The sequence below is a fragment of the Siniperca chuatsi genome, linkage group LG19, assembly GCF_020085105.1.
Source record: "Siniperca chuatsi isolate FFG_IHB_CAS linkage group LG19, ASM2008510v1, whole genome shotgun sequence".
NCBI lineage: Eukaryota > Metazoa > Chordata > Actinopteri > Centrarchiformes > Sinipercidae > Siniperca > Siniperca chuatsi.
Window position 1 is genome coordinate 8679332 of NC_058060.1, and position 22122 is coordinate 8701453.

At 41.9% G+C, this 22122-nt stretch overlaps 1 protein-coding gene across 10 annotated transcripts in view; it reads left to right on the forward strand.

Moving 5' to 3' along the window:
• The window catches only part of adarb2 (adenosine deaminase RNA specific B2 (inactive)), a 255560-nt gene extending 234645 nt beyond the window's left edge, over positions 1-20915 (forward strand). For all 10 annotated transcript variants that reach the window (XM_044176917.1, XM_044176918.1, XM_044176914.1 and 7 more), the window contains 5 exons: positions 2938-3089; positions 5265-5433; positions 10232-10413; positions 16277-16458; positions 18547-20915. In XM_044176917.1, coding sequence (XP_044032852.1) covers positions 2938-3089; positions 5265-5433; positions 10232-10413; positions 16277-16458; positions 18547-18723 — 862 coding nt within the window. In that variant the 3' untranslated portion in view covers positions 18724-20915. The remainder of the gene's footprint in view (positions 1-2937; positions 3090-5264; positions 5434-10231; positions 10414-16276; positions 16459-18546) is intronic.
• Positions 20916-22122: the final 1207 nt, after the last annotated feature.

Consider the following 22122-nt stretch of genomic DNA (forward strand, 5'->3'; position numbering starts at 1 on the left):
GTCTCCGTCTTATCTAACTTACAAACATGAACCCACGTCTTTTCCTGTACCTTAGCTTGTTGAAGTAGCCACCAAACAAACATTTACTGGGGAAAAGTGCCCTGCTGACATCCGCTGGCTAGATAGCTAATTAGCTGCTCAGCTGCAGCACATTAAACAGCATGTTATCGTACCTGCAGTCACTTTAAAGTGGCTAAATGTAAGCTAATTTTAGCAAACTTAAGCTAAATACTGCAGTGTTAACTGACATTACTGCCACACATATGTTTTAGCATTAACCATTATCCTGTAATTGTTGACATATATCCACAGTGGCCAAATGTTACATAATCTACAGAAAGTACTCATAATGCCTCAGAATTGCCCCCTTCCCTGTGTTACATTATTATATATGTTAGAATTGGATTATTATTACGGATGATGTTAGCAGGGGGTGCACGGTGGCAGAGCGGCTAAAGCTCCTGCCTCCCAATAAGGAGATCGTGGGTTCGTGGGATCGATTCCTGGACCAGACCAGACCAACATCACACAATCTCTCTGGGTGGAGTCTGCATGTCCTCCCCGTGTTACCGTGGGTTCTCTCCGGGTTCTCCGGCTTCCTCCCACCGTCCAAAGACATGCATGTGTAGGTTAATTGATAACTCTAAATTGCCCGTATTGAATGAATGTGAGAGTGAATGGTTGTCTGTCCTTGTCTGTGTCTGTGTTAGCCCTGCGACGAGTTGGCCACTGTCCAGGGTGTACCCTGCCTAAGGCCCAAAGTCACTGGGATAGGCTCCAGTCACCCGCGACCCCTAACGGGACCAAGCGGTAGAAAATGGATGGATGGATGGATGGATGATGTTAGCAGCATTTTGCTAATATACACAGTACCTCAAAATTGTACTTAAGTATAGTACTTGGGTAAATGTCCTCAGTTACATTCCACCAGTGAATGTATATTTAACATATATCAATAAGTTAGACTGCTGCCAACATACTGCGTAGGCTTTATAGACTTTAGTTTCCAAGGTGCCTCCAACAGTTTTAACATGCATTACATTATGCATTACAGTATGCTTAATAGCATTACATATCTTGTTTGTTGTGACCTCCCGCTGCAGTGCCAAAGAATGCTCTCTCCTCTATAATAAGCTCCATGGAAACAGCACTGCGTTGTTCATCAGAGACTTTTCAATAATCAACGAGCCATATGTGCGCTGTTCTCTCCAGCTAACTAAGCATACTATCACACACTCAACTGGTTCATGTTAGGGTCTCAATGGCCTATTTGTTTTTAGCACTTTTTTAAGTGTATCTACTATGTGTGCCTTTGCAACCTGTACAGCATGCTCTGGTGCACACAAACTCTCACCAAGATTTTTACCAGTATCAAGAGACAGTCTTGGTGAGTTTTGACTCCTAACTGCCTCCAGTGCATAAGCATATATTATGTTTTTGAGCTCCCAGAGGAACTTGATAGCAAGGCTGATTCATCAGATTAGTGGCTAGAAGTCTAGATCGTTGAATGTCATATTTGCATACACAGCACTGACTTTTTGTCTTAGCACAATGCTGGATGGCAGGTACAGAGACTTTGCAGCTGAGTAAAATGGCTAATGGGGAAGATAACTCATAATGAAATGACCAAACAAAATGCCAGAACTGCCATATTTACACTCAGTGAAAGGACATCGGAGACAGAGGAGAGGTTATATAAAGAGTGCAGTCGTGCTTTGTATTGTGATGCAAAGTTTAAATATACTATGTGTACATACTTATGTGTGTGTGAGTGATTAAAGCCTTATTCCTCGTCACAGCAGAAACAATGATTTGTAGATTTTTAAGTTAGATTATGTGTCACCTAGTTTGGCATATTGTAAGTATTCAGCTCATTGTTAATGGATTGGAAAAATTTCTGATTTAGCTGTCTGAAAAACTATTATTTTATCACTAATCCATCTGGCTGATTTTTTTTATTTTTTATTTAATTTTTTAGATAATGTCAGCGTCTTTTCTAATGAATCATATCTATCTGGTGTTCTTGTTACAGTTTAACGTTATGCACAGATAGCAGTTGCCAGCATTAAAGGTGTGTTCAGACAGAAAGTGTGTTATTCGTGTGAATTTGACTGCTGGACCATTGTGTAGTCGGTGTTTACTTACCCAAGCAACCAATGTGCTGACTGTACAGACCATGTGTGTGATTGGTGCGTACGGTCAACCCAAACAGCCAATAACCGTACAGACGTTAGCTTTAACGTTAGCTCGTTAGTAACATACACCTTGTTGATTGCTGTGTGTGTTTGTGTGGCAGCTCAGCCTCTGTCTGAGCTCAGAACTCTTTTATTTTATCATCTCTGTATGTTTATGAAGTAACAGTAGATTCATAAAGCCCCGGTATAAAGTTTTTTCCTCAAGTTTAAACATTTTCAACTAGCACGGTTGCGTCTTTGCCTCAGTACGCACATTTTCATCTTTCCATTGACTTTCTATGCAGTTGTACCACATTCAAACACACCACAACAGTGGCTATGAAACTGTTTACATTAATTTACAGTGCCAGTAAAACCCATTCTGCACTTAACAAATTTCTCATTTTCTTGCATGTTTGTTTTAACCACTACTTTAACTCCAATTCTTTGGTTGACCTTCATGATAACACTTTCATGACTCAAATGCAAAGCATGTATAGACCACTGGTTAAACGCACGCTCCCTGTTTCCGCTGAGACATTTGGACAGCCTGAGTAATGTCCAGGAGTCTGTCTGACAGCAGGAGAATGGACTGTGGTCAGAGAGAGGACCAGTGTCCATCTCTCTCCGTCTCTGCCTCACTTCATCATTGGAAACGAAAAGTGGAAATCTATTTCTTATGCTGTGATGAATGGTGCTACCTTTCTCATCAGTCTCCTTCATACTTTTTTTTTTTTTTGCCTTTTCTCTTTTGCTACTAAAGTAAAAGGCCAGATGACTGGGAGGAGTCGATATTTGTGCGGCGCAAGGAGTGCGGCTACAGGTTGAGGGATAACGTCCATTTCCACATGTACATCAGCACCTCGCCGTGTGGGGACGGGAGGCTCAACTCGCCCTATGAAATCACCACTGACCGTAAGACACCAGGCCTTTCTGTTTCTTTTGTTTTGCATAGGTTGAAAATAGATTAAAAATGGAGCTATTTCTAAAACACACATGATGCATTTGTATTTAATGTAATCACTTTCATTTTCACTATCATCTCATTCTCTCGGTCAATCTCAGGTTTATAGAGAGATGATTTTCTCTGGCAGATATTCTTAAAGCCACTGCTCTGCTTCTTTTTTTCCTCAGACACTGTCAAGAAGCCAGCAACCCTTTCATGTCACATTCCGTCTTTGGCCTCTTTCAGCCACGCTGTGCTGACTAGATGACATTTTATTGCTTACCCACAGAAAATAAATTGTATATTTATTTAGACGGTTTGCCCAGCATTTTTATGGTGGCCTACGAGTTCAGAAATGTAATCTGTACTGCACTTTCCATCAGTAGAATGTATATATTTCCCCCCTCCTTTCATCACAGACTGAAGCTGCTATCCAGCTTTATGAATATACTACAGTGCAGTACATGGTGAGATTTTCATGAAACCAGTAAGGATGCAATAAGAGAGGGAGAAAAGATGATGCTGTCATTGGAGAAGCCTTTGATCTTGACGTTTTTGGTCATTAAACCTTTTAAATGTTCTGCAGTGTGCTCTCAGAGATTAGAAAATTACTTAGTACCTTTTCCTGACTGTTCTTAAACATTTCTGAGCTAGAAGTCGGGGCTTAATTTTTAGCTGCTGTCACATCAGCCGAAGCAACAGCCATGGAGGAAGAGAGGGAAAGGAAGTGGAGTTTAAGCCTAAAGAAATGAGAGGTTATTAAAATAAAAACAGTGATTATCTACGTACACTTGGTCACCCTATTAGGGAGATATCCATATTGTAACTTTACTGAAAGCAAGAAAAACAATATCTGTAATTTATCCCTGTTTGAATGTTTCCTTCTTCCTGAAAATGTGAAGATTCTGTTTGTTTTTCTGATACTATGCAGACTGTTTACGAATACTGTATACTTAAATTAAGAATATTAGCGCCTGTAGAGGTCATGCTGCTCTGTACACCCACATGAAACCACATGAAAGTGGTTTAAATGGATAAAGGGCCTGTGCTCTTACTAACAGAGTTAAAAAGACGAGAGTTGTACTGTCGGTTATTTATACAATACTAAGTCATACCATGCCTAATATAAACTGTAGTAAGTGCATCAAGGGTGCATCAAAACTACTAAATCCAGGGGAATGGTTCCTTCTCCTCCCATCCAAACTGCAGACTGCTCTGTACATCAGCAACAATCCAGTCAAATGCTTACTTCATTAACAATTAGGTAGTCAATGGTCCCAAGATAATAAATTTGATTCCCTAAAAGAAGCTATTAACCTCATTTAAACTTTTGCTTTGAAAGGAATTACGGGTAGAGCTCGTACCACATGTCAAGGCTGAGTCCTTATTGCAGCGGCCCGGGTTCGAATCCGGCCCTGGGCCCTTTGCTACATGTCATCCTCTCTCTCTCTCTCTCTCTCTCTTATATATATATATATTATAGTTTTAATATTATTGTTTATCGGCTTATTATAATATTGGATTAACTTTTAAACTTTTTATATTTACATGCAGCAGTTACACATGAACCTCAACAATTAGTTGCTGAGAACATCCCTAATTATACAGAGAATAAGACGGTGTAGACCCTCATTCGTCCAGGAGTGTTCTATCGTAGAAAAGGTTTCAGTCGTAGTCATCTGGACACTGTTTTCAGAATCAAGACGTTTCGGCTCCCATCCAGAAGTCATTCTCAATTGTGAATGACTTCCGGATGGGAGCCGAAACGTGTCCAGATGACTACGACTGAAACCTTTTCTACGATATACAGAGAATGTAACACTTAAAAGCTAATGTGTACTATATAATGGATGCTTTTTTATTATATATTAAAAGCAATATTGGAATAATCTTGGCTGTTTCCAGCCTAGTTTAGCTTACGTCTTTTTGACCTTGTGTATTTTGAGTAAATTTGATTAGAAATCTACAAAATTAATCTTGGCTGCTGATTGACATGATTAGATCAGAAACAGCTTTGTGTTATTTAGAAATAACAGACTTCATATCGGCTAATTAAATTGAGTGTCCAGCAAAGCTGTGAAATAAGAAATGACATAATTTAGAATGATGAAGCTCAGGCTGTGATTGTTGTATTGTGTTGGCAGTACACAGCAGCAGACACCTCATGAGAAAGCACCGCAGCCACCTGCGGACCAAAATCGAGTCAGGCGAAGGGACGGTGCCGGTGCGATGCCGGGGGCCCGTCCAGACATGGGACGGCGTCTTACAGGGTGAGCAGCTCATCACCATGTCCTGCACCGACAAGATCACCAGGTCAGTTCTGTCAGTTGTTACCTTTGGGTTTCAAACTTTCTTACTTCTGGGTTGAGGTTGCTTTTGTTTTGGCACCCTTTCTGTTCAAAATCTAATCAAATCTCCCTTTATGTTCTGCCTCCTTTCACTGGCTGTTTTTGCAGTCTGTCAAGTGGGTCAAAACTAAATTGGACAAAAGCACCTTTCTGTACTTCTGCCATTCTGAACATCCTGCAAAATGATTTATAATGGGGTGGCTGTGGCTCAGGAGGTAGAGTGGGTTGTCCGTTGATCATAGGTTTGGCCTGCAGGTTTGATATTGGACTACATAAAAAATGCTACTTTGTTCACTATTTTGCAATTTTGACTTAGACGTTTTTTTGTTCTTAATGCTACTTTATTGACCATGTCTCTCTTATGAAAGTAAAACTTAATAGATCCACAGTTGCATATCTCGAGCGTTTACCACTGATCTCAGGTAGATAGATTAAAGGAGGACTTCAACAACGCCAATGCCAAAGCCCTTAAATATAATTTTTTTCATTTCCAAGCCCTCCCCTACTAGCATTGCAGTTATTAGTGCATTTCAATTTTATTTATATAGCGCCAAATCATAACAGAAGTTATCTCAGGGCACTTTTCATAAAGAGCAGGTCTAGACCGTACTCTTTATAAAATGCATGCATGCATGGAGTGTGTTGATTTTATTGCAAAGGTGGACACAAGATACCCTAAACTCCTGACAAACCATGTGATCGACATCCTTTCACCCAGGAGGGCTCTGGCCTACGTAAGAAAAGAAAGGTAAAAGGATTGATTGAAGGGTTAACTTTATTAGGAGATTAGCTGCCTTATGAGAAGGAGTGATCTCTGTTTAAATAAAGCATTTTAAAATGTGCTTTATGAGCCGGGCAGAGGTTTGTCTGATATTTACCATAGCACATCAGTGTGTGTAGGTGCATGTTTGTGTTGCCATGAGCCATGCTGTACGAGAAATCTTTTGTAGTCCGTCTGGTGACCATTGATTTCCCATATGTGACTTGAACGGCTAATCCCGTTCTAATGAATTAGTTAATCATTGTTTTAATCTCCAGATCTGTAGGGCTGACATATTAGTCATATAACCCTTTACCCACTGTGAGCTATTTATTTATACTTTACCAGGTACATGCCAAAATGTAAGGGAAAGGTTTCAATACTGGAATTTTTGTTGACCCAAAAGTGTGCTGTAGGCTTGCTAGCAGGGCCAGGCAGTTTGGTTTTGAAATACTTTCATTGTTGCAGTGCTGTGTCACTTATTTCCCATTTATTTATTTGCCAATTTACTACTGGTAACACAAAACAAACCAAAAAAACAATGGAGCCTGTGTAAGTTCTTAAATTGTTATGTATTATGTATTGTCCGCATGTTGGCAAGCCTGCGCAGGACAGACGGCAACGCTAAATCAGGACAGCTTTACTCTTCCGCCTCCGATTTCACACTGTCTTCATGTGTGAGGAGTGAAGGCATCGGTGTGTACACACTGGAGCATCTTTACAGGCAGAGGGAGACATCCATACACACACACAAATATGCATAATAATATTCACTTACTGGATATTTAATCATCTGTGTAACTAAGTTCTGACATTAGTTAGCCAGCAATATCTAGTTTGCTAGTATTAGCTAACATTAGCAACCATAAGCTACTAGTCATACCAGACTAAGTAAGAATGTAGCAACAAAATCCTTGAGTGTATTGAATTGAGCAACAGTATGTTTTGTGGTTGGTATGAGTAACTTTTATTTTGTATGAGAAACAATGTGTTATTTCTTCTTTCAAAAGTTACATAGTCTCACTTTAAAGCAGTGACGACAACACTTAAGTAACACATGTCATATTGTACTGTAAGGGCATGTTTGGTAACATGGTAACGTTCACTACTTATACTTTAAACTATGAAGTAATTTATAATACTTATAAGTAGTACTAGTCATAACAGTAGTAGAAGCAGTGGCGCAGCTAACATGCTGATATTTACCATGTTCACCACCTTAGTTTAGTGTATTAGTATGCTAACATTTGCTAATTTGCACAAAGTAAAACTGAGGCAGATGGGAATGTCATTAGCTTTGAAGGTATTTTTTCATAAAGTAAAGCAGTGGACAATTTTGACCTGATGGTGGTTCATCTAGGAACCATAAATGTATGAAATATTTCAATCTGGCCCAAAGTGGTGGACCATCCAACCAACTGGCAGACCAACATTACCATCCCTAGAGCCATGCCATTAGCATGGCTAAGAAATACTCAAAATTGTACCAGTACACAATGAAGGTATTCAACAATAGTAATTCTTTACTTCCACCCTTGATGTTGAATTTTCTAAGATATCTGAAATCAATTTTTTATATAGTCAGGACTGGGCCTCAACAGGAACTGAACCCATGAATTTAGCTTAGTAAGCACCGCACTGTGCCAACTGAGCCATACAGGACTACAGCTGAGCCACTGTTGTGTGTGTGTGTGTGAAAGGATTGGCAAAAAACACAGAGAGAGAGAGAGGAAGCAAGGGACAGCGAGTGAGAGAGAGAGAGGTGAACCCTTCTCCTGTGGTGCCGCTGTTAATTTGACCAATTTGATTCAGTTGGCCAGGGCTGGAGATGGTGTGATTAAATCTACCCAGGTCACCATCGGGGGTGAAGGCAATTACTTTACAAAAAAATAGAGTGACGGGGAGGGAGAAGGGAGTCCCTGCTTTTTATCCCTCCCACCATCCCCTCCCCTCTGTCCCGCCAGGCCAGACGGCAGACGCACTCTCTTTGCTCCACAGCCTCCTCTTCCCATTTTTTTTTTTTTTTATATCGCTGTAAATGATGGGTGGCCGTCGTTAAAGTGAGTGGGTCACCAAGGGCCAGTTTATCAAGGTCAGGGTGGAGGGTGGAACTGAGAGGAGCTCAGGACCGCAGACTCAACACGGCCACACACACACACTGCTGCAGTCTTAAAGTGATCCCCTGGATACTCTTCTTGTCCTCTGTCACACTCATTTTGCAACCTCCCATTACTTTTTTATTTCCCCACTTCCTTCAGTTCCTGCACTTTATTATAGTTAGTTCAGCGTTGACCATCGGGGATATTAGGATCTTTTCTCTTATCATAAACATTTTTGATAATGGGCAATGTCACACCTCATCATTGCTTCACCTGATGATCATCATTTTGTTTTCTTTAGCCAGGCTCAATGAAGCTCCTTTGCTAATATTTGATTTGAAGTCGACAGCTGGATTTAATTGAGGGGCCTAAATGGCTTTCATATAACGATGATGTTCTCAACTCCACTGCAGTTTTATGCAGATGAACACATTAATGGTCTGCGTTTACCGGGGGAGGGAAGAAAGGATAGATGTAGAGAGACAGAGAGAGAGAGAGAGAGAGAGAGAGAGAGAGAGAGAGAGAGAAGAGGTCTCTCCCCTCTCCTCTCTTTAAATTCACACACCCAGGCCAGATGGCTGTCTTTTCTTGCATGAGATTAGAAGATGTTTCTGATTCACGGTGGCGCTTTCTGGGTAAATTAATATTTCAGGCTAAACTATTTCTGTTTTGGTGGAGCACTGAGGTTGTGTGTGAGTGTGTGTGCGCTTTTTGAATAAAGCTCCTCCTCTCTGTTTGAGAGGGAAGGACAGATCTTGCTGACAGATTGCAGGTAAAGGGTAGGCGGGCAGCCACCGCTTCGTGAGCGCATTTACTGATTCCCAGAAAGCCGTTGATGTTAATTGACTGCTCGGGAAGCGAAAGAAGCCCTAATGAGTGATTATTTAGTCGGCGAGAAAACCCCCCAAAAAACAAGCAGCCGCTGTAATTGCATCCATGATAAAGAGACATTGATTAACAAAAAGAACAATGATCTAAAAATTTGTAGCATAATGTCGAGTCTTTGATTGTGCTTCGCATAAGTTCATTAGTCCAATGCACCGGTGAGTACGCAGCTCATGCACACAGCAGGCTTTCTCTCTCTATGAAGGGCAGGAATGATAATAAACACGGTGATTATCATTTTCCATCCATAAATTAGCATCTGCTGGTTAAATGGAGGGGATTTCGACAGTAGGTGGCACATGACCAGCTGGCTACAGTATCAGGTGTCAGTGTGGCTGGCAGGATTAGCCCCACAGTGATTTTGTGTCACTTGTGGATCTCCCTAAACAATTCCTGAGGTGATCGCCCCTAGCACTGAGCGATCGACGGAAGCCTGTGCAGTGCATTAACCTCAATGGCACTGATGAATGCACACATGGTAATGTGTTGTTCCATGTAATGAATGCTGATGTACTGACCTTTGGCAGTGTTGTTGTTTTTGGCAGTGATGATGGTTTGTGTCTCTGAACCAGGGAAAGTGGGAGAAGAGGACGTGTGTGTCTGTCAGATTATGTGTGTGTATCTGTTTGTGTGTGTGGCTGTGTGTGTTGGCAGTCCAGTGGCTGTTATTCATCACGTCCCACATCAAGATAATGATCAAATTGTCTCTACCTGTCATTGAAGCTCTCACATCTGTCTCTCTCTCTTTCTCTCCCTTCCTCTCTCTATCCATCTCCCCTTTTTCTCCACCTTTCCCCCCCTGATTCTATCTCTCTTCCCACCTATCTCCCTCCCCCAACTGTTGCCATCCCTCCTTCTTTCTTTCATCCACACCACTTGTCCTCCTTTCTCTTCCTCACCCACACTTTCATAAATGCTCTTTATGCCATTCTTTCTCATCTTTCCCCTCCTCATCTACTTTATCAAACCATCATACTGCTTTCTCCCTGATTTCCTCTCTCTTTACTCCCTCCCCTCAGATGGAACATCCTGGGCCTGCAGGGGGCGTTGCTGAGCCACTTTGTGGAGCCGGTGTACCTGCACAGCGTGACTGTCGGCAGCCTGCGCCACACGGGCCATCTGGGCCGAGTTCTGAACCAGCGGCTAGAGCGCCTGGGCCCACTGCCCGCCACGCACAGACGCAACCAGCCCCTGCTCAGCGGTACGACTACGACACAGACAGTCAGACACGTCTCAGTGTGATTTAGATGAATTACATTTAGGAATACCTCGACTTTGGGAAGTCTTCACACCAGAATGTGGTACAATGAAATTCATTCACGAGTCTTTTCAGTATAGCTGGTGCTGGAAGCTTGGTGACATGTTGACTAGTTGAAGGTCGTGCAACCGGTAATGAGATATGTTTTCTCTATTTTGGTTACAATCTCTGTTTCCTCAAAGGTCAGAACTGTCAAGATGGTGAAATAGTGCAAATTTGCGCATCAGAAGTCAAGTAAATTTCTGCAGGTCTTTCGCACAGTTTTGTACTTTACTAAAGATCTACTGGGAACACACAGACGTCTGTTTGTGTCAACTTAATGACTTTTTTAAATTTAATGTTTGTTTTCCTTACATTTAAAAAAAAAAACAAGGATTTATGTTATTTAACTCTTTTAAAGCATGGTGGAAATACACCAGGAATAGACTGTAGCCTATTTGGTTAATTCAAAACACTATTTAAATTCAGTAAACCAGGAATTCACAGCTTGGTTGCTTAACCTGCTTGGATCTTTTTTTGGCTTCCAAGTGGTCTAGGGAAGGTTTTTTTTCCCTAGCTTTTTATTTTCTCCGGCTAAATGACAGACTGTGCTTTCAATCTTCTATTTCTTTCTCACCCTGCCTTTAAACAGCGACATAACTTTATGTGCTTAATAAAAGTATCTCTGTATACAGTATCTATTTTCAGATATTCCTTTTAATAAATATGTCAGCGCCAGACCAAATGAATTGCAACAGATCACACATGTAACACCCACTCACACCCACACACGCTTAACAAACTCATGTACCCCTGCTTCTCTACCGTTGCATTGTGCCAGCCAGACAAGCAACAGCTAAGAAGTTGTCTGGCACGTCTGCCTCCGGGGCTCCACTGAGACCTGAGGCTTTCGTTTGTAGTGAAGATGAATGCTGGAAGAGGATCTGAATGACACCCAACTTGTAGAAACTGCATCAGCCATCACTTCAGATCTAGGCCAGCCAGAGTGGCTGAGCGACAGAGACGCACAGCGATGTAGGGCAAATTTTGTTGCTAGGGCTAAAAGACAGTTGTCACATACTAGGAACCACTTTTAAAATGTGTGTGTGTATATATATATATATATATATATATATATATATATATATCAATATATATATATAAAATCTCAAATGCATAAACCTAAATCTGATACATTTTCCATATCTACCATACTTTTAGCAACTTTCAAGTATACTTCTTGAAGGGCATAAGAGCCCTTCGCGTTGCAGGGCTCTGCTCCGGGTAATTGGGTGCCATGAGGATGGATATTTTTTGAGGCCTATCTTCATCAAAATTGATAATTGTACTGAATTGTCCTCTGGTGATGATAACTGCGACGGATTTATCATTGAATCCTCCGACCGCGGCCTCAGCGAGCGTTTCTCATGATTTGTTCAATGGCTTTTTGAGTCATTTGACATGTCTGGAATGTAGTTTCTGGTTTTAGATATTACAAGCTGCAGTTAATATTTGGAGAATTGTGGTCAGGTATGATCCATTTGTTCATCATTCATACTCCCTTATAATAAGTTATTCACTCTAACTATAATAAACCTCACAGTAAGTACATAGTTGGTTTAATGACAATATAGGTTTTTTTCCTCACCCGTTAATGCAAGAATGATGCAGCAGAATGTCCTTTACACTATTTCTTAGTGTTGAGGGATCTTTGTGTTGACATACGATATAGACATGCCCTTTACAGAGGTGGCCTCCTATGTCTCCTGCAAATGCTCTGCCCTCCCCTCTGACACGCTTCACAATGATGTGTGTTTTCTGTGTGTGTGTCCACGCATCCCAAACTGTCAGATCTTTGCACCTGCAGTACCTTGACTAGCTACAGTCTATTGAAGGGTAGGAGGGTGAAGGAAGGGGAGGAGGGGAAGGAAGATGGACAGACCGTGGAGATGGCTCTACACCAAATCAATGTAATCACAGCCCTTATCAGGCAGCCATTCAATCTGAAGGGAGCTCGGACAGAGAGAGGGAGACAGGCTGAGGGGAAGAGAGGCAGGCAGCAAGGCAGGAAGGGAAGACAGAAAAAGAGAGCTTTGGTTGCATTCAGATGTCTGTGTGCGTAACCCCCCTCCCCCCATCTCCTCCTCCATCCTTTCATTGGCTCTGATGAGCTCCCCGGCTATTGTGTGTCCAGGGTTATTTAAAAGCAACACCCCCAGAGGAAATTCCTGGGGATCGCAGGGCCCGCTCTTATCGCACACAGCCAAAGCAGCTCCACCTGAACCCCGAGGGCCAAACACATCGATGGACTGATTTGTCCTTTACTCCCGTCCTGCTGTTGACTTCCACCGCAGCGTGAACAGAAACTGTGGCAGGGCTTTGTCGTTTTGGGATAAGAAGAATCAGAACAACAGTAGATAAAACAAACATTAATACAAACAAACGGTTGTTCACCACTTCTGGAGTTTTGCAGCTGATTGAGTACACATGCTTGTTTTACAGCTACACCCTGCTTTGTTCACATATCACATATTCAGATTTTCATTTTGTCATTTTGTTCTGTGGTGTGAAATGTGTCTGCATGAGCTCAACATCAGAGGAGACATGATTTGAACTTTAATGAGTTCAAAGGTAAACTTGAACATTGTTGGGCAAGTTACTTGAAAAATGTAAATCAATTACTCATTACATATTACTAATTGAAAAAGTAATTACATTACTTTACTAATTACTCAACAGCAAAAGTACTTAGTTACATTACTTGTTACTTTACAAAGATGCCTTTACACAACAACAACAAATCCTCTACATCCACATATTCTGTACATAACACAGCAAACAAGTAAACCCCTTAAATTGTCGAAGTAACGGTCTAGAGACTACATTTTACATTTAAATTGTTACTACACGTTACTGAAAAAAGTCAAATCAGATCAATCAAATCTAATTACTGTAAATCTAATTACTGTTACTAAGTAATGCATTACTGCCCGGCACTGAACCTGACACCAAATACATGTGTCAGACTCATGATCCACTCCTGCTGCTAAGTGAGTTAAGAATAGAGGTAGCCCTGTAGGTTTTATATGATGGGAGGTTGCTATAGAGATAAGATTTCCAATCTAGTCATACAAGGACTCACAGAAAAAGAAAGGCAACCAGCACATGCATTGAGTGACGTTTGATGTTTTTGGGGTCGATTGTTAAAAGTATCCATTGGCAAAGGACAATGTTGGAGAGCTGCACACCTGTTGGGGAAGTAGATCTTTATTTATATATATATATGTATGTGTAACTGTTTCAAGCAATTGGGCAGGAAGTGCTGTTGAAGGCGAATAGAGATCACCCTTACCAAGTGTTTTAGGGATTTGAACCAGCCATCTTTCAGTCACATCAATGCCTTTCTCATAAGTGAGTTGCTGCCCCTTTACACAGACATTGAAGAAGTCCATCTTTTCACATACCTTCACTTCACCTCCTCTGCTGCTCCACCCCCATGAGGAACATTTTTGAAAACCCTGCAGTGCTACAGTAATGCAGGACAGATGCAACACACAGGCTATCCTGTATTGTGGCTCTACAGCAGCCACAGATATTAAGCCGCGGGTATGTGTACTGTACAGTTATGAATACCATAACCAAAGGCTCTAATTCTGCCTCTTTCATGTCTGCCAAACACTTCCCAGAAGAGAAATTGATCAAGTCTTCAATGAGGGAAAAATCAAATTGGCTATTACAGAAACAGAGGAGTCAAGTCCATTGAAGGGATGAAATGAGCCATGAATGGAGCGAGAGAAAGGAAAAAGGCAGGATGGATAGGAGGGTCTTTTGTTCAAAGAAGTGCGTCTCCACAAGACAGAAGAGATGGGTAATAAGAGACTTGGAGGATTGTTACTGTGTCAGGCAATTCATTCCAGCTCCAAGGAGCTACAGAAAAGAAGAGCTGAGATTGGTGAATGGAAGAGTGAAGACGGGAAAATGAATGTGGCAAGGAGGGAGATGATCTGCAGGCATGTATTGTGGTATTGTACATCAGGTATTGTACTATAACAAGCTGTCTGTCAGACGGTGAGATCAGAGGCAACTGTTCACCCGTCGCACAAAATCTGTCTGCTGATTTTCTGTGAAGGTACCTTTAACATTACATGATATAATAAATAACTGGGTTGGAAGTCAAGGTGAAATCCAAGACAGCGATTCCTTTCTGAAGACAGTTTTACAGATTTAGTGTGGATATAATGTTCAAGCAGCACTCAACTGTCAGATTTTGTTAGCCTAGATGCTGCATGTGAAGTATGTCACTGGCACTATGACACATATTGCACCCAACATTTCCTCCGTTGTAGTATTGTCAGCAATAAGTAAAAAAGCATATCTGTGACAAAAGACAATGCAACATATTGTACTGTAATTCATAGTAAAGTGAGTTTTCTCAGTTTCAGCTTTGATAATGTTCAGAGGAAGAGGTTACAGTATGTGCTGGATTATTTCTATTAGTGAGCTTAAGAGGTGCTGGTAGGCAGATTTTGTTATCTTCAGACAGAGCCAAGCTAGCTGTTTTCCCGTTTCCAGTCTTTATGCTAAGTTCAGCTAACCAGCTGCTAGCTAGCTTCATACTTACTGTACAGACATGAGAGTGGTAACAATCTTCTCATTTAACTCTCAGCAAGAGAGCGAATAAGCCTATTTCTTAAAATGTCGAACTATTCCTTTAATTTGTAGCAGTAAGAATTGTTTTATGTTTAATCACAAAAACTCTTTCACAACCTTTTACGGCTAACAACAGTTAAAAATTAGCCTTTAGGCTAACACTGGCACATACAGTGATCTTTTGCATTGTCCCTGTCAAAATAAATAAAAATATATGCCTCTTTACCACTGCCGGAAACTTCTGGCAGGCCTTTCCTCACTCCGTTCCCAAGCAGTATGTGGTTCAGCATTTTCTACTGCTTCAGGCTGTACACTTCGAACACTGAGTCACAACGTCTCCATTTTACTTATCCAAAATATACTGGCAAACTGGCTCCTACGTATCACTCACGGGGGCCTCTCAAGGACATTTTTGCCCTCATTCGTTTCTCACCCCACTGTCATCTCCGTTTCCGCCACAGGCCCGGCACCTCTGCCAACACCCGTGTCCCCGATGCAGACAGCTAATTCTCTACATGGAACCCAATGTGACTGCCACTCACCTCCACTTCCCCTCTACCTCTGTCTCTTTATCCTCGACTGATCACTTTGTGTCCTTTGCTAGCGAGGCTAATTATTTCAGAGAGAGGAGGTAGAGAGGGCGGGACAGAGAGACAGACAGTCCAGTGTAGAGGAGGATTCATCTTTGTGACTAGAGATAATATTTACAGCGTACATAGCAGGCAACAATCAAACAACGTTAACTGCAGGAACTCAAGAGCAGACAAGCACTCATACAAAGGCCCACCTCGCTCCCTCCCTCCCTCCCTCCCTTTCTCTCTTCCTCCCTCTCTCTCTTAGGGTATATCAAAGCTTCATATAAACAGCCATGCAGTTTCAGGCCCAGGTCGACTTGGCTTTTTGCAATGCTGCAAAACTTTATGTCTGCCATTAGCCTCAGGGAGAGAGTAAGGAAAAGGTGAAGGAAGGTTAAACGAAACAACAAAGTGGAGGTTTGAAAACAAAAATGGAAGATTTCCACTTTTCCAGATACTTGTCTGGGTTTTAGTGCATTACATTATGAAACACTTTTATGAAATGTTTTGTTTTACACAATAAAGATAATTCGGATTAACTATGGGGAAACATCACCAAAATGTAATGGAGATTAAACCCACCTGTGTTGTCCTCTCTGCAGGACTGAGCAATGCCGAGTATCAGCACCCGGGGAAGGCCTCATGTGTGAGTGTCAACTGGACGCTGGGTGATGCACAGTTGGAGGTGGTCAACACAGCCACTGGACAGAGACGGGACTCAGGGACACCCTCGCGTCTCTGCAAGCACGCCCTGTTCACCCGCTGGAACAGACTGTACCGCAAGGTGAGGGCAAACATCCACAGGGAAGGTGAAGTCAGGGCAGAATGGGCTTGGTTAAATATATCAATGGGGAGAGAATCACTGATACAAAAGATGAGCAACTGTATTAGAAAATATCTGGTTCCCTGATTAAAACTTAAAGGTATTAGACTGTGTGCAAAAAAAAACAAGCTTAATTTTGCTAAGAAACATGCAATAATGAGCTTTAAATTCTGTTGCGTGCATGAACAAAAGGAATATTTGCTTTGTAGGAACCTGATAAAACATTCAGCAATTTGAGTTAGTTCACTTTCAGATTCAGGGTCAATTTTAGATGAATTTAGCAAATGTGATGTGGTGTTTTTTCCCAGTTGCAATGAAGAAAAATTCTGAATTTGCTACAGCTTTGATTTATCTCTTTGACTGACTTCTTCTCCATACTAATGGAAACTGACGCTCATTGGTATTGTATTATTTAGAGCCATCTGCCATCTACCAAACGCAGACGGGTTTTTTTTGTTTTGGGGGGAATTTTTGCCTTTACTAGACAGTTAAGAGGTGGCAGGAAATGAGGGTGAGAGAGATGCAACAAAGATCCCAAGCCGGGCTCGAACCGGGGATGTTGCAGTTCATGGTTGGTGTGTTAACCCCTAAACTAGGGAGGCGCCTCAGAGACAAAGTTGAGATAATTAAAACTGATAGCCTTAAAACAGTGTGAAATTATCCGGGTGACTCCCATGTTTCTCTGTTGAGGAAAATTGAGGATATCATTACAAGAAATGGGAATTTACAGTAGACCGAACCAGTGGCTCCTCTCACTCTATAGGCTTTTCTCACAGCAGACATTTTGACTTTGGTAGAAAAAGCACAGGTGTAACATTAATGATAGCTCTGTTCCAATTAAGAATACCAGCATGCATAACTAAATGGAATCCAGCCATTATTAATATTACTAATTACACTGTGCTTCGCTTGTTATGACATGTCGAAATATCTGCTGTGCAAAAGTCCTACTAATTTAAATGTTAATTTAAAAAACACCCTCCACATTGTATCTTCTACTTGCTTGAAAAAATAATATGATGGACTATTTAATTAATAAGAGCCGAAACAATAGTCACATATTTAAATGAATAAATGTCTGCTTCACCACTCTGCTCTACTTGCACTGCCTGTGCTCCTCTGCTGGAAAGCAAGAGGCATTACTCAGTTGTTGTCAAAAACAATATGCAATCCTTTGCCATCACAAATCACATGCAAGCACGGACCCACAGTAATACAGAAACATTACTACAGAGATGCATGCCAACATCCACTCAGTCAAAAAGCACAGACACGTATTAAAATCAGAGTCACAGAGCACTCTGGTGCAGGTGAACGCTCTGTAGAGGATACGTGGAATTTCCTTTCTGCCGTAGAGAAATTTGTTGGCCCGGCAACATCTGCTGTCTATGCGGCTTATCAAAAACTGGCAGCTCGGATCTTTAACGTCAGCACACAGACCTGCTGCACTTTCATTTCCATTCTGAAACTTTATGTAACAGACACTGCCTGCATCGCCAAATGGCGGCCATTAAAGCATAATGACTATGAAACCATAATTATTTGGAGAAGTACTCGAGGAGGCCCCCACCCTAAGTGCTCCCTGCGCGCCGTATATAAGGGCCACGCAAGAGCAGTCGCACTAATCTCCAAAAGAAACTTTTACTCTCTCCCTCTCTCTCACCCACTTGTCTCTCCGTCGATCTTCATTGTTTCCCCTCGCCACAATAGGAATGCGCAAAAAGCACAGAGAATGTTCAATTGCTTGTGAAATTTAAATGGGGAGATTACACAGCTGTTGAAGCCCCACCACCACCACACCACCTCCCAACCCCACCCAAATGCATTTGTGCCGGCTCATTCATTTTGTTTGGTCGCTCTTTGCTTTTCTCTCTCCCCCCTCACGAAACCTTTAGCCTCTCTGCCCCGGCTTTACTCCTCTCACTTTGTTTTCCCTTCCTATCGTCATGTCTGTATCTGTGTCGCTTTTATCTGACTCCAAATTGCTCTCTCTCTCGCTCTCTCTGTCTTTCCTCTTCTCTTTCTCTCTTGCTCGCTCGCCCTCTTTAGTTGGGGATCCACGTGTCCGGCTCAGTGGACCGCCAGCTCATGTACTGCGAGGCCAAGATGGCGGCACGTCCTTACCAGACAGTGAAGCAGCAGTGGTTCAGATCTCTGCAGGAAACAGGTCTCGGAACCTGGGTCAAGAAACCACCTGAGCAGGAACAGTTCCTGCTGTCGGTCTAAGGAAGAGTGTGTGTGTGTGTGTGTGTGTGCAAGCGAGATAGAGAGTGTGTGTGTTTGTTTAACCTTTATTTTTTTAGGGTAAGATGACTCCATGCTCTTTACCAACACCCTGCTTCACACCTTCATACCTTGAAGTTTCCCAGTGCAATCTCTAAACTCAAGGCTGTCACCACGTGTGTGTGTGTGTGTGTGTGTGTGTGTGTGTGTGTGTGAGTGTCAATCTGGATGTGCCGCCCATCCACCCAATAAAAAAACGACAAGAGGAAGGTCAACTGGACGGGCTGAAAAGACAAAAAGATGGACTCTTTCTGTGACTTGCCCTTCTTCAAACGCACAAACACACACGTTTAAGCAAACACACACCTAAATACCCCCCTCTTCGGCTGTCAAGTAAGGTTGGGGTAACCTTGAGCAGAATGAAAGGCAGCCGCTATCTTGTCATCAGCTATTTCCGGGCCCCAAGGCCCCCGCTGAGGAGCAGAGCCACGGGGGAGAGAGCAAGAGAGAGACAGAGAAAGAGAAAAAGAGAGAGAGGTCCACGTCCAATTACCAGCGCTGTCAGGGTGACGGGTGATAGAGGAAAAGGAAGAGAAGCAATGGGAAGAGAGAGTGAGGAAAAAAAAGAGGACAGACCATTGCTTCAGACCAGCCCGCCTCACCTTCCTTCTCTCATTCTATCTTTGTCCTCCTTCTCTGACTCACCCTTTGACTCCTGACTTCCTTCTCCTTTTGTCTCCATCTCTCCCTCCTTGTCCTCTTTCTCATTTTCTTCCTTCCTCCACCTATTTCCCATGCCACCTCTTTGTCATTCTCTTCTTTGCCTGCGTCTACAAACCCCGCCTCCCCCCAGCCCCCCAGCCCCCGCCTTTAATGCGCGGCAGAGGTTAACACGACACAATGATAATACACCCTGTTTTTTTTTCTCCCCTCCTCACCTTACTGGGTAGATAGGAGACGAATCGAGGCTAGGTACATAAACGCAGCCATTACAGCTTGCCTAAGTACAGGTGGAGGTGATGATGGAGGAAGGGGAGTGGTTTCCTGTTTTTTTTTCATACTAAAATTATTTCCTTTCTCTTTCTGTCTTTTGACCTGGATGACCTCAGTTTTCAGCCTGTCGTGTTTCCTTACATCTGAATTGAAGCTTGTTGTCACCAATAAGAGTATCGGTCGTGACTCATTAGCGAGGCCTCGTTGACCTGATTGACGTGTGCTTTCTTTCTGTGGTCATGACCGCCCTGAACAGATAACAGTCAAGTTTTCTAAGCCCACACCACCTCACTATCAGCACTGTGGTCGACTTGAGGGATTTTATTTTTAAACGCCATTTTCGACAGATTTAAACACAAAACCTTCACATGCAAATTAAAGGTTAAAAATCAGCGAGGTAAATATGGAAATCCCTGATCACCACCATGTACATTTGTACTTACACTATTTTTATGTCTCTGCATATTTCATGATGTAAACATACACACTGTGTGTGATTTTTTTTTTTTAAATGCAGCTAAGTGTTGATATTCATTATGATCATGACTGTGTTGTTCTGTCATTGCTGTATTCTCTTCAAGGATATTAGTTGAGGCATCAAACTGCCAGCAGCATGGCTCAGTCAGCAGTAAAATCTAAGTAGTGAGAGTGACATCTAGTGGTGTTCTTCTGTTGTTGTTTTCCTGTCCTGCTCCTACTGAGCCCCTGTAATGGCAGCATTATGTGAGGATACAGTATCAAATCCAATTGTTGACTGTCTAGCCGATTGAACTGTAGAATAAGACCTTCAGTGGACATCAGTGTGTGAGGAAGATGTTTTGACACACAGGCAGATTTACACAAGAGAGAACTTGACCCACATGTAACCTGCATCTGGCTTCAAATTTACTAGGCAAATGTTTACTAATTGAATAGGTCTTAATAGGTCTAGGGTATTGGCCAATCAGTATTGCTCAGTTCTGCAGAGCTGTAAATTTATTATTGCTTCTTTTTTGAAAGTTTTAGAGACCCTGACAACTTGGTTTTAAATCTTAAAGGAGCAGTGTGTGGGATTTAGTGGCACCTAGTGGTGGAAATGGCAGTTTGCAACCATTTGACAACCGCTTGCCTCACCCTCTCCTTCCTTCCAAGCGTGTAGGAGAAACTACGGTGGCCGCGAAACTCGTGAAAAATGCAAAAGGCCCTATCTTGAGCCAGTGTTTGGTTTGTCTGTTCTGGGCTACTCCAGACACATGGCGGTGCAACATGGCGGCCTCCATGGAAGGGGACCCGCTCCCTCTGTAGATATAAACGGCTTATTCTAAGGTAATGAAAACACGATTCTTATTTTCAGATGATTATACAGTAATGAAAACATACTTATGAATATTATATTCCATTTCTGCCAATAGATCCTCCTAAATGTTACACACTGGTCCTTTAAGTGTCTTTTATAGCATTAAATATTCATGATTTAATAAGCAAAAGTTAAAGTTCTGAAAAATGTTTTTAGTGATTACTTATTAAGAGTTTAACACTCAAAATCTGTGTTTGTGTGGTTTGTTCAGATTTGATTTACAGTGACCAAACAACCCACCAACTGTTATCAGATTCTGATTCAAATGTTGCTAAATCCTGATTGGTTCACTGAAGTACATGACATTGCCTTTTTCTAAATGAAGCCCCACCCACTTTAAACCAGTGAGAAGAGCACAGAGAAAACCACACATACAGAAAACTCTCATGTGAAATAACCAAAACTGTTCTAATTTTGGCAGAAAAATATTCTGTTCTTGTAAGACCTTATTACTCATGGTAGTAGCTGATTGAGAAAATGATTTATTTGAAGGTAGCAATGTGTCCCAGAGTTGAATAGATATGGTGGGTCTGTCTTTCAAAGATGACAGTGCAAAAAATATTTTAGTATCTCTTAGTATGTTTTATCTGAGTTTTTATGTCCCATGATGGTCTGCATGCCATTTTACAGGCTTTTTCGTTGTGACAAGAGTAAAATTCTGGAAGACACTTACTTTTTATGGCAAGATGTAAAGATATTGGTACAGTATATTATGTGCTAGTGACATAGCTGGATTAACCTCTTGGCCTTGGGCAAAAATCTGGTGTAGGACCCTATTGACCACCCCCCACCTCCTGCCACCTATATATCAGCAGTTTTATTATGCACCCAGAGACTAGTACTTCTATGTTGGAATAATATCTGGCCCCAGATTTTCTGCGTGTCAGTTTGTGGTAATTTGATTAAACACAACTTTATTTTGAAAAATGCCCCATGTAAACACTATAAATTAAAATAATAAATAAAGGTCTTAAGACTAGATTTTGACACACGGCTGCAGTTTATTAAATTACCAAAGCCAACTGACATACAGTGAACCTGGGACTTTTGGGGCTTCTGAAGGTTCGGGGGCC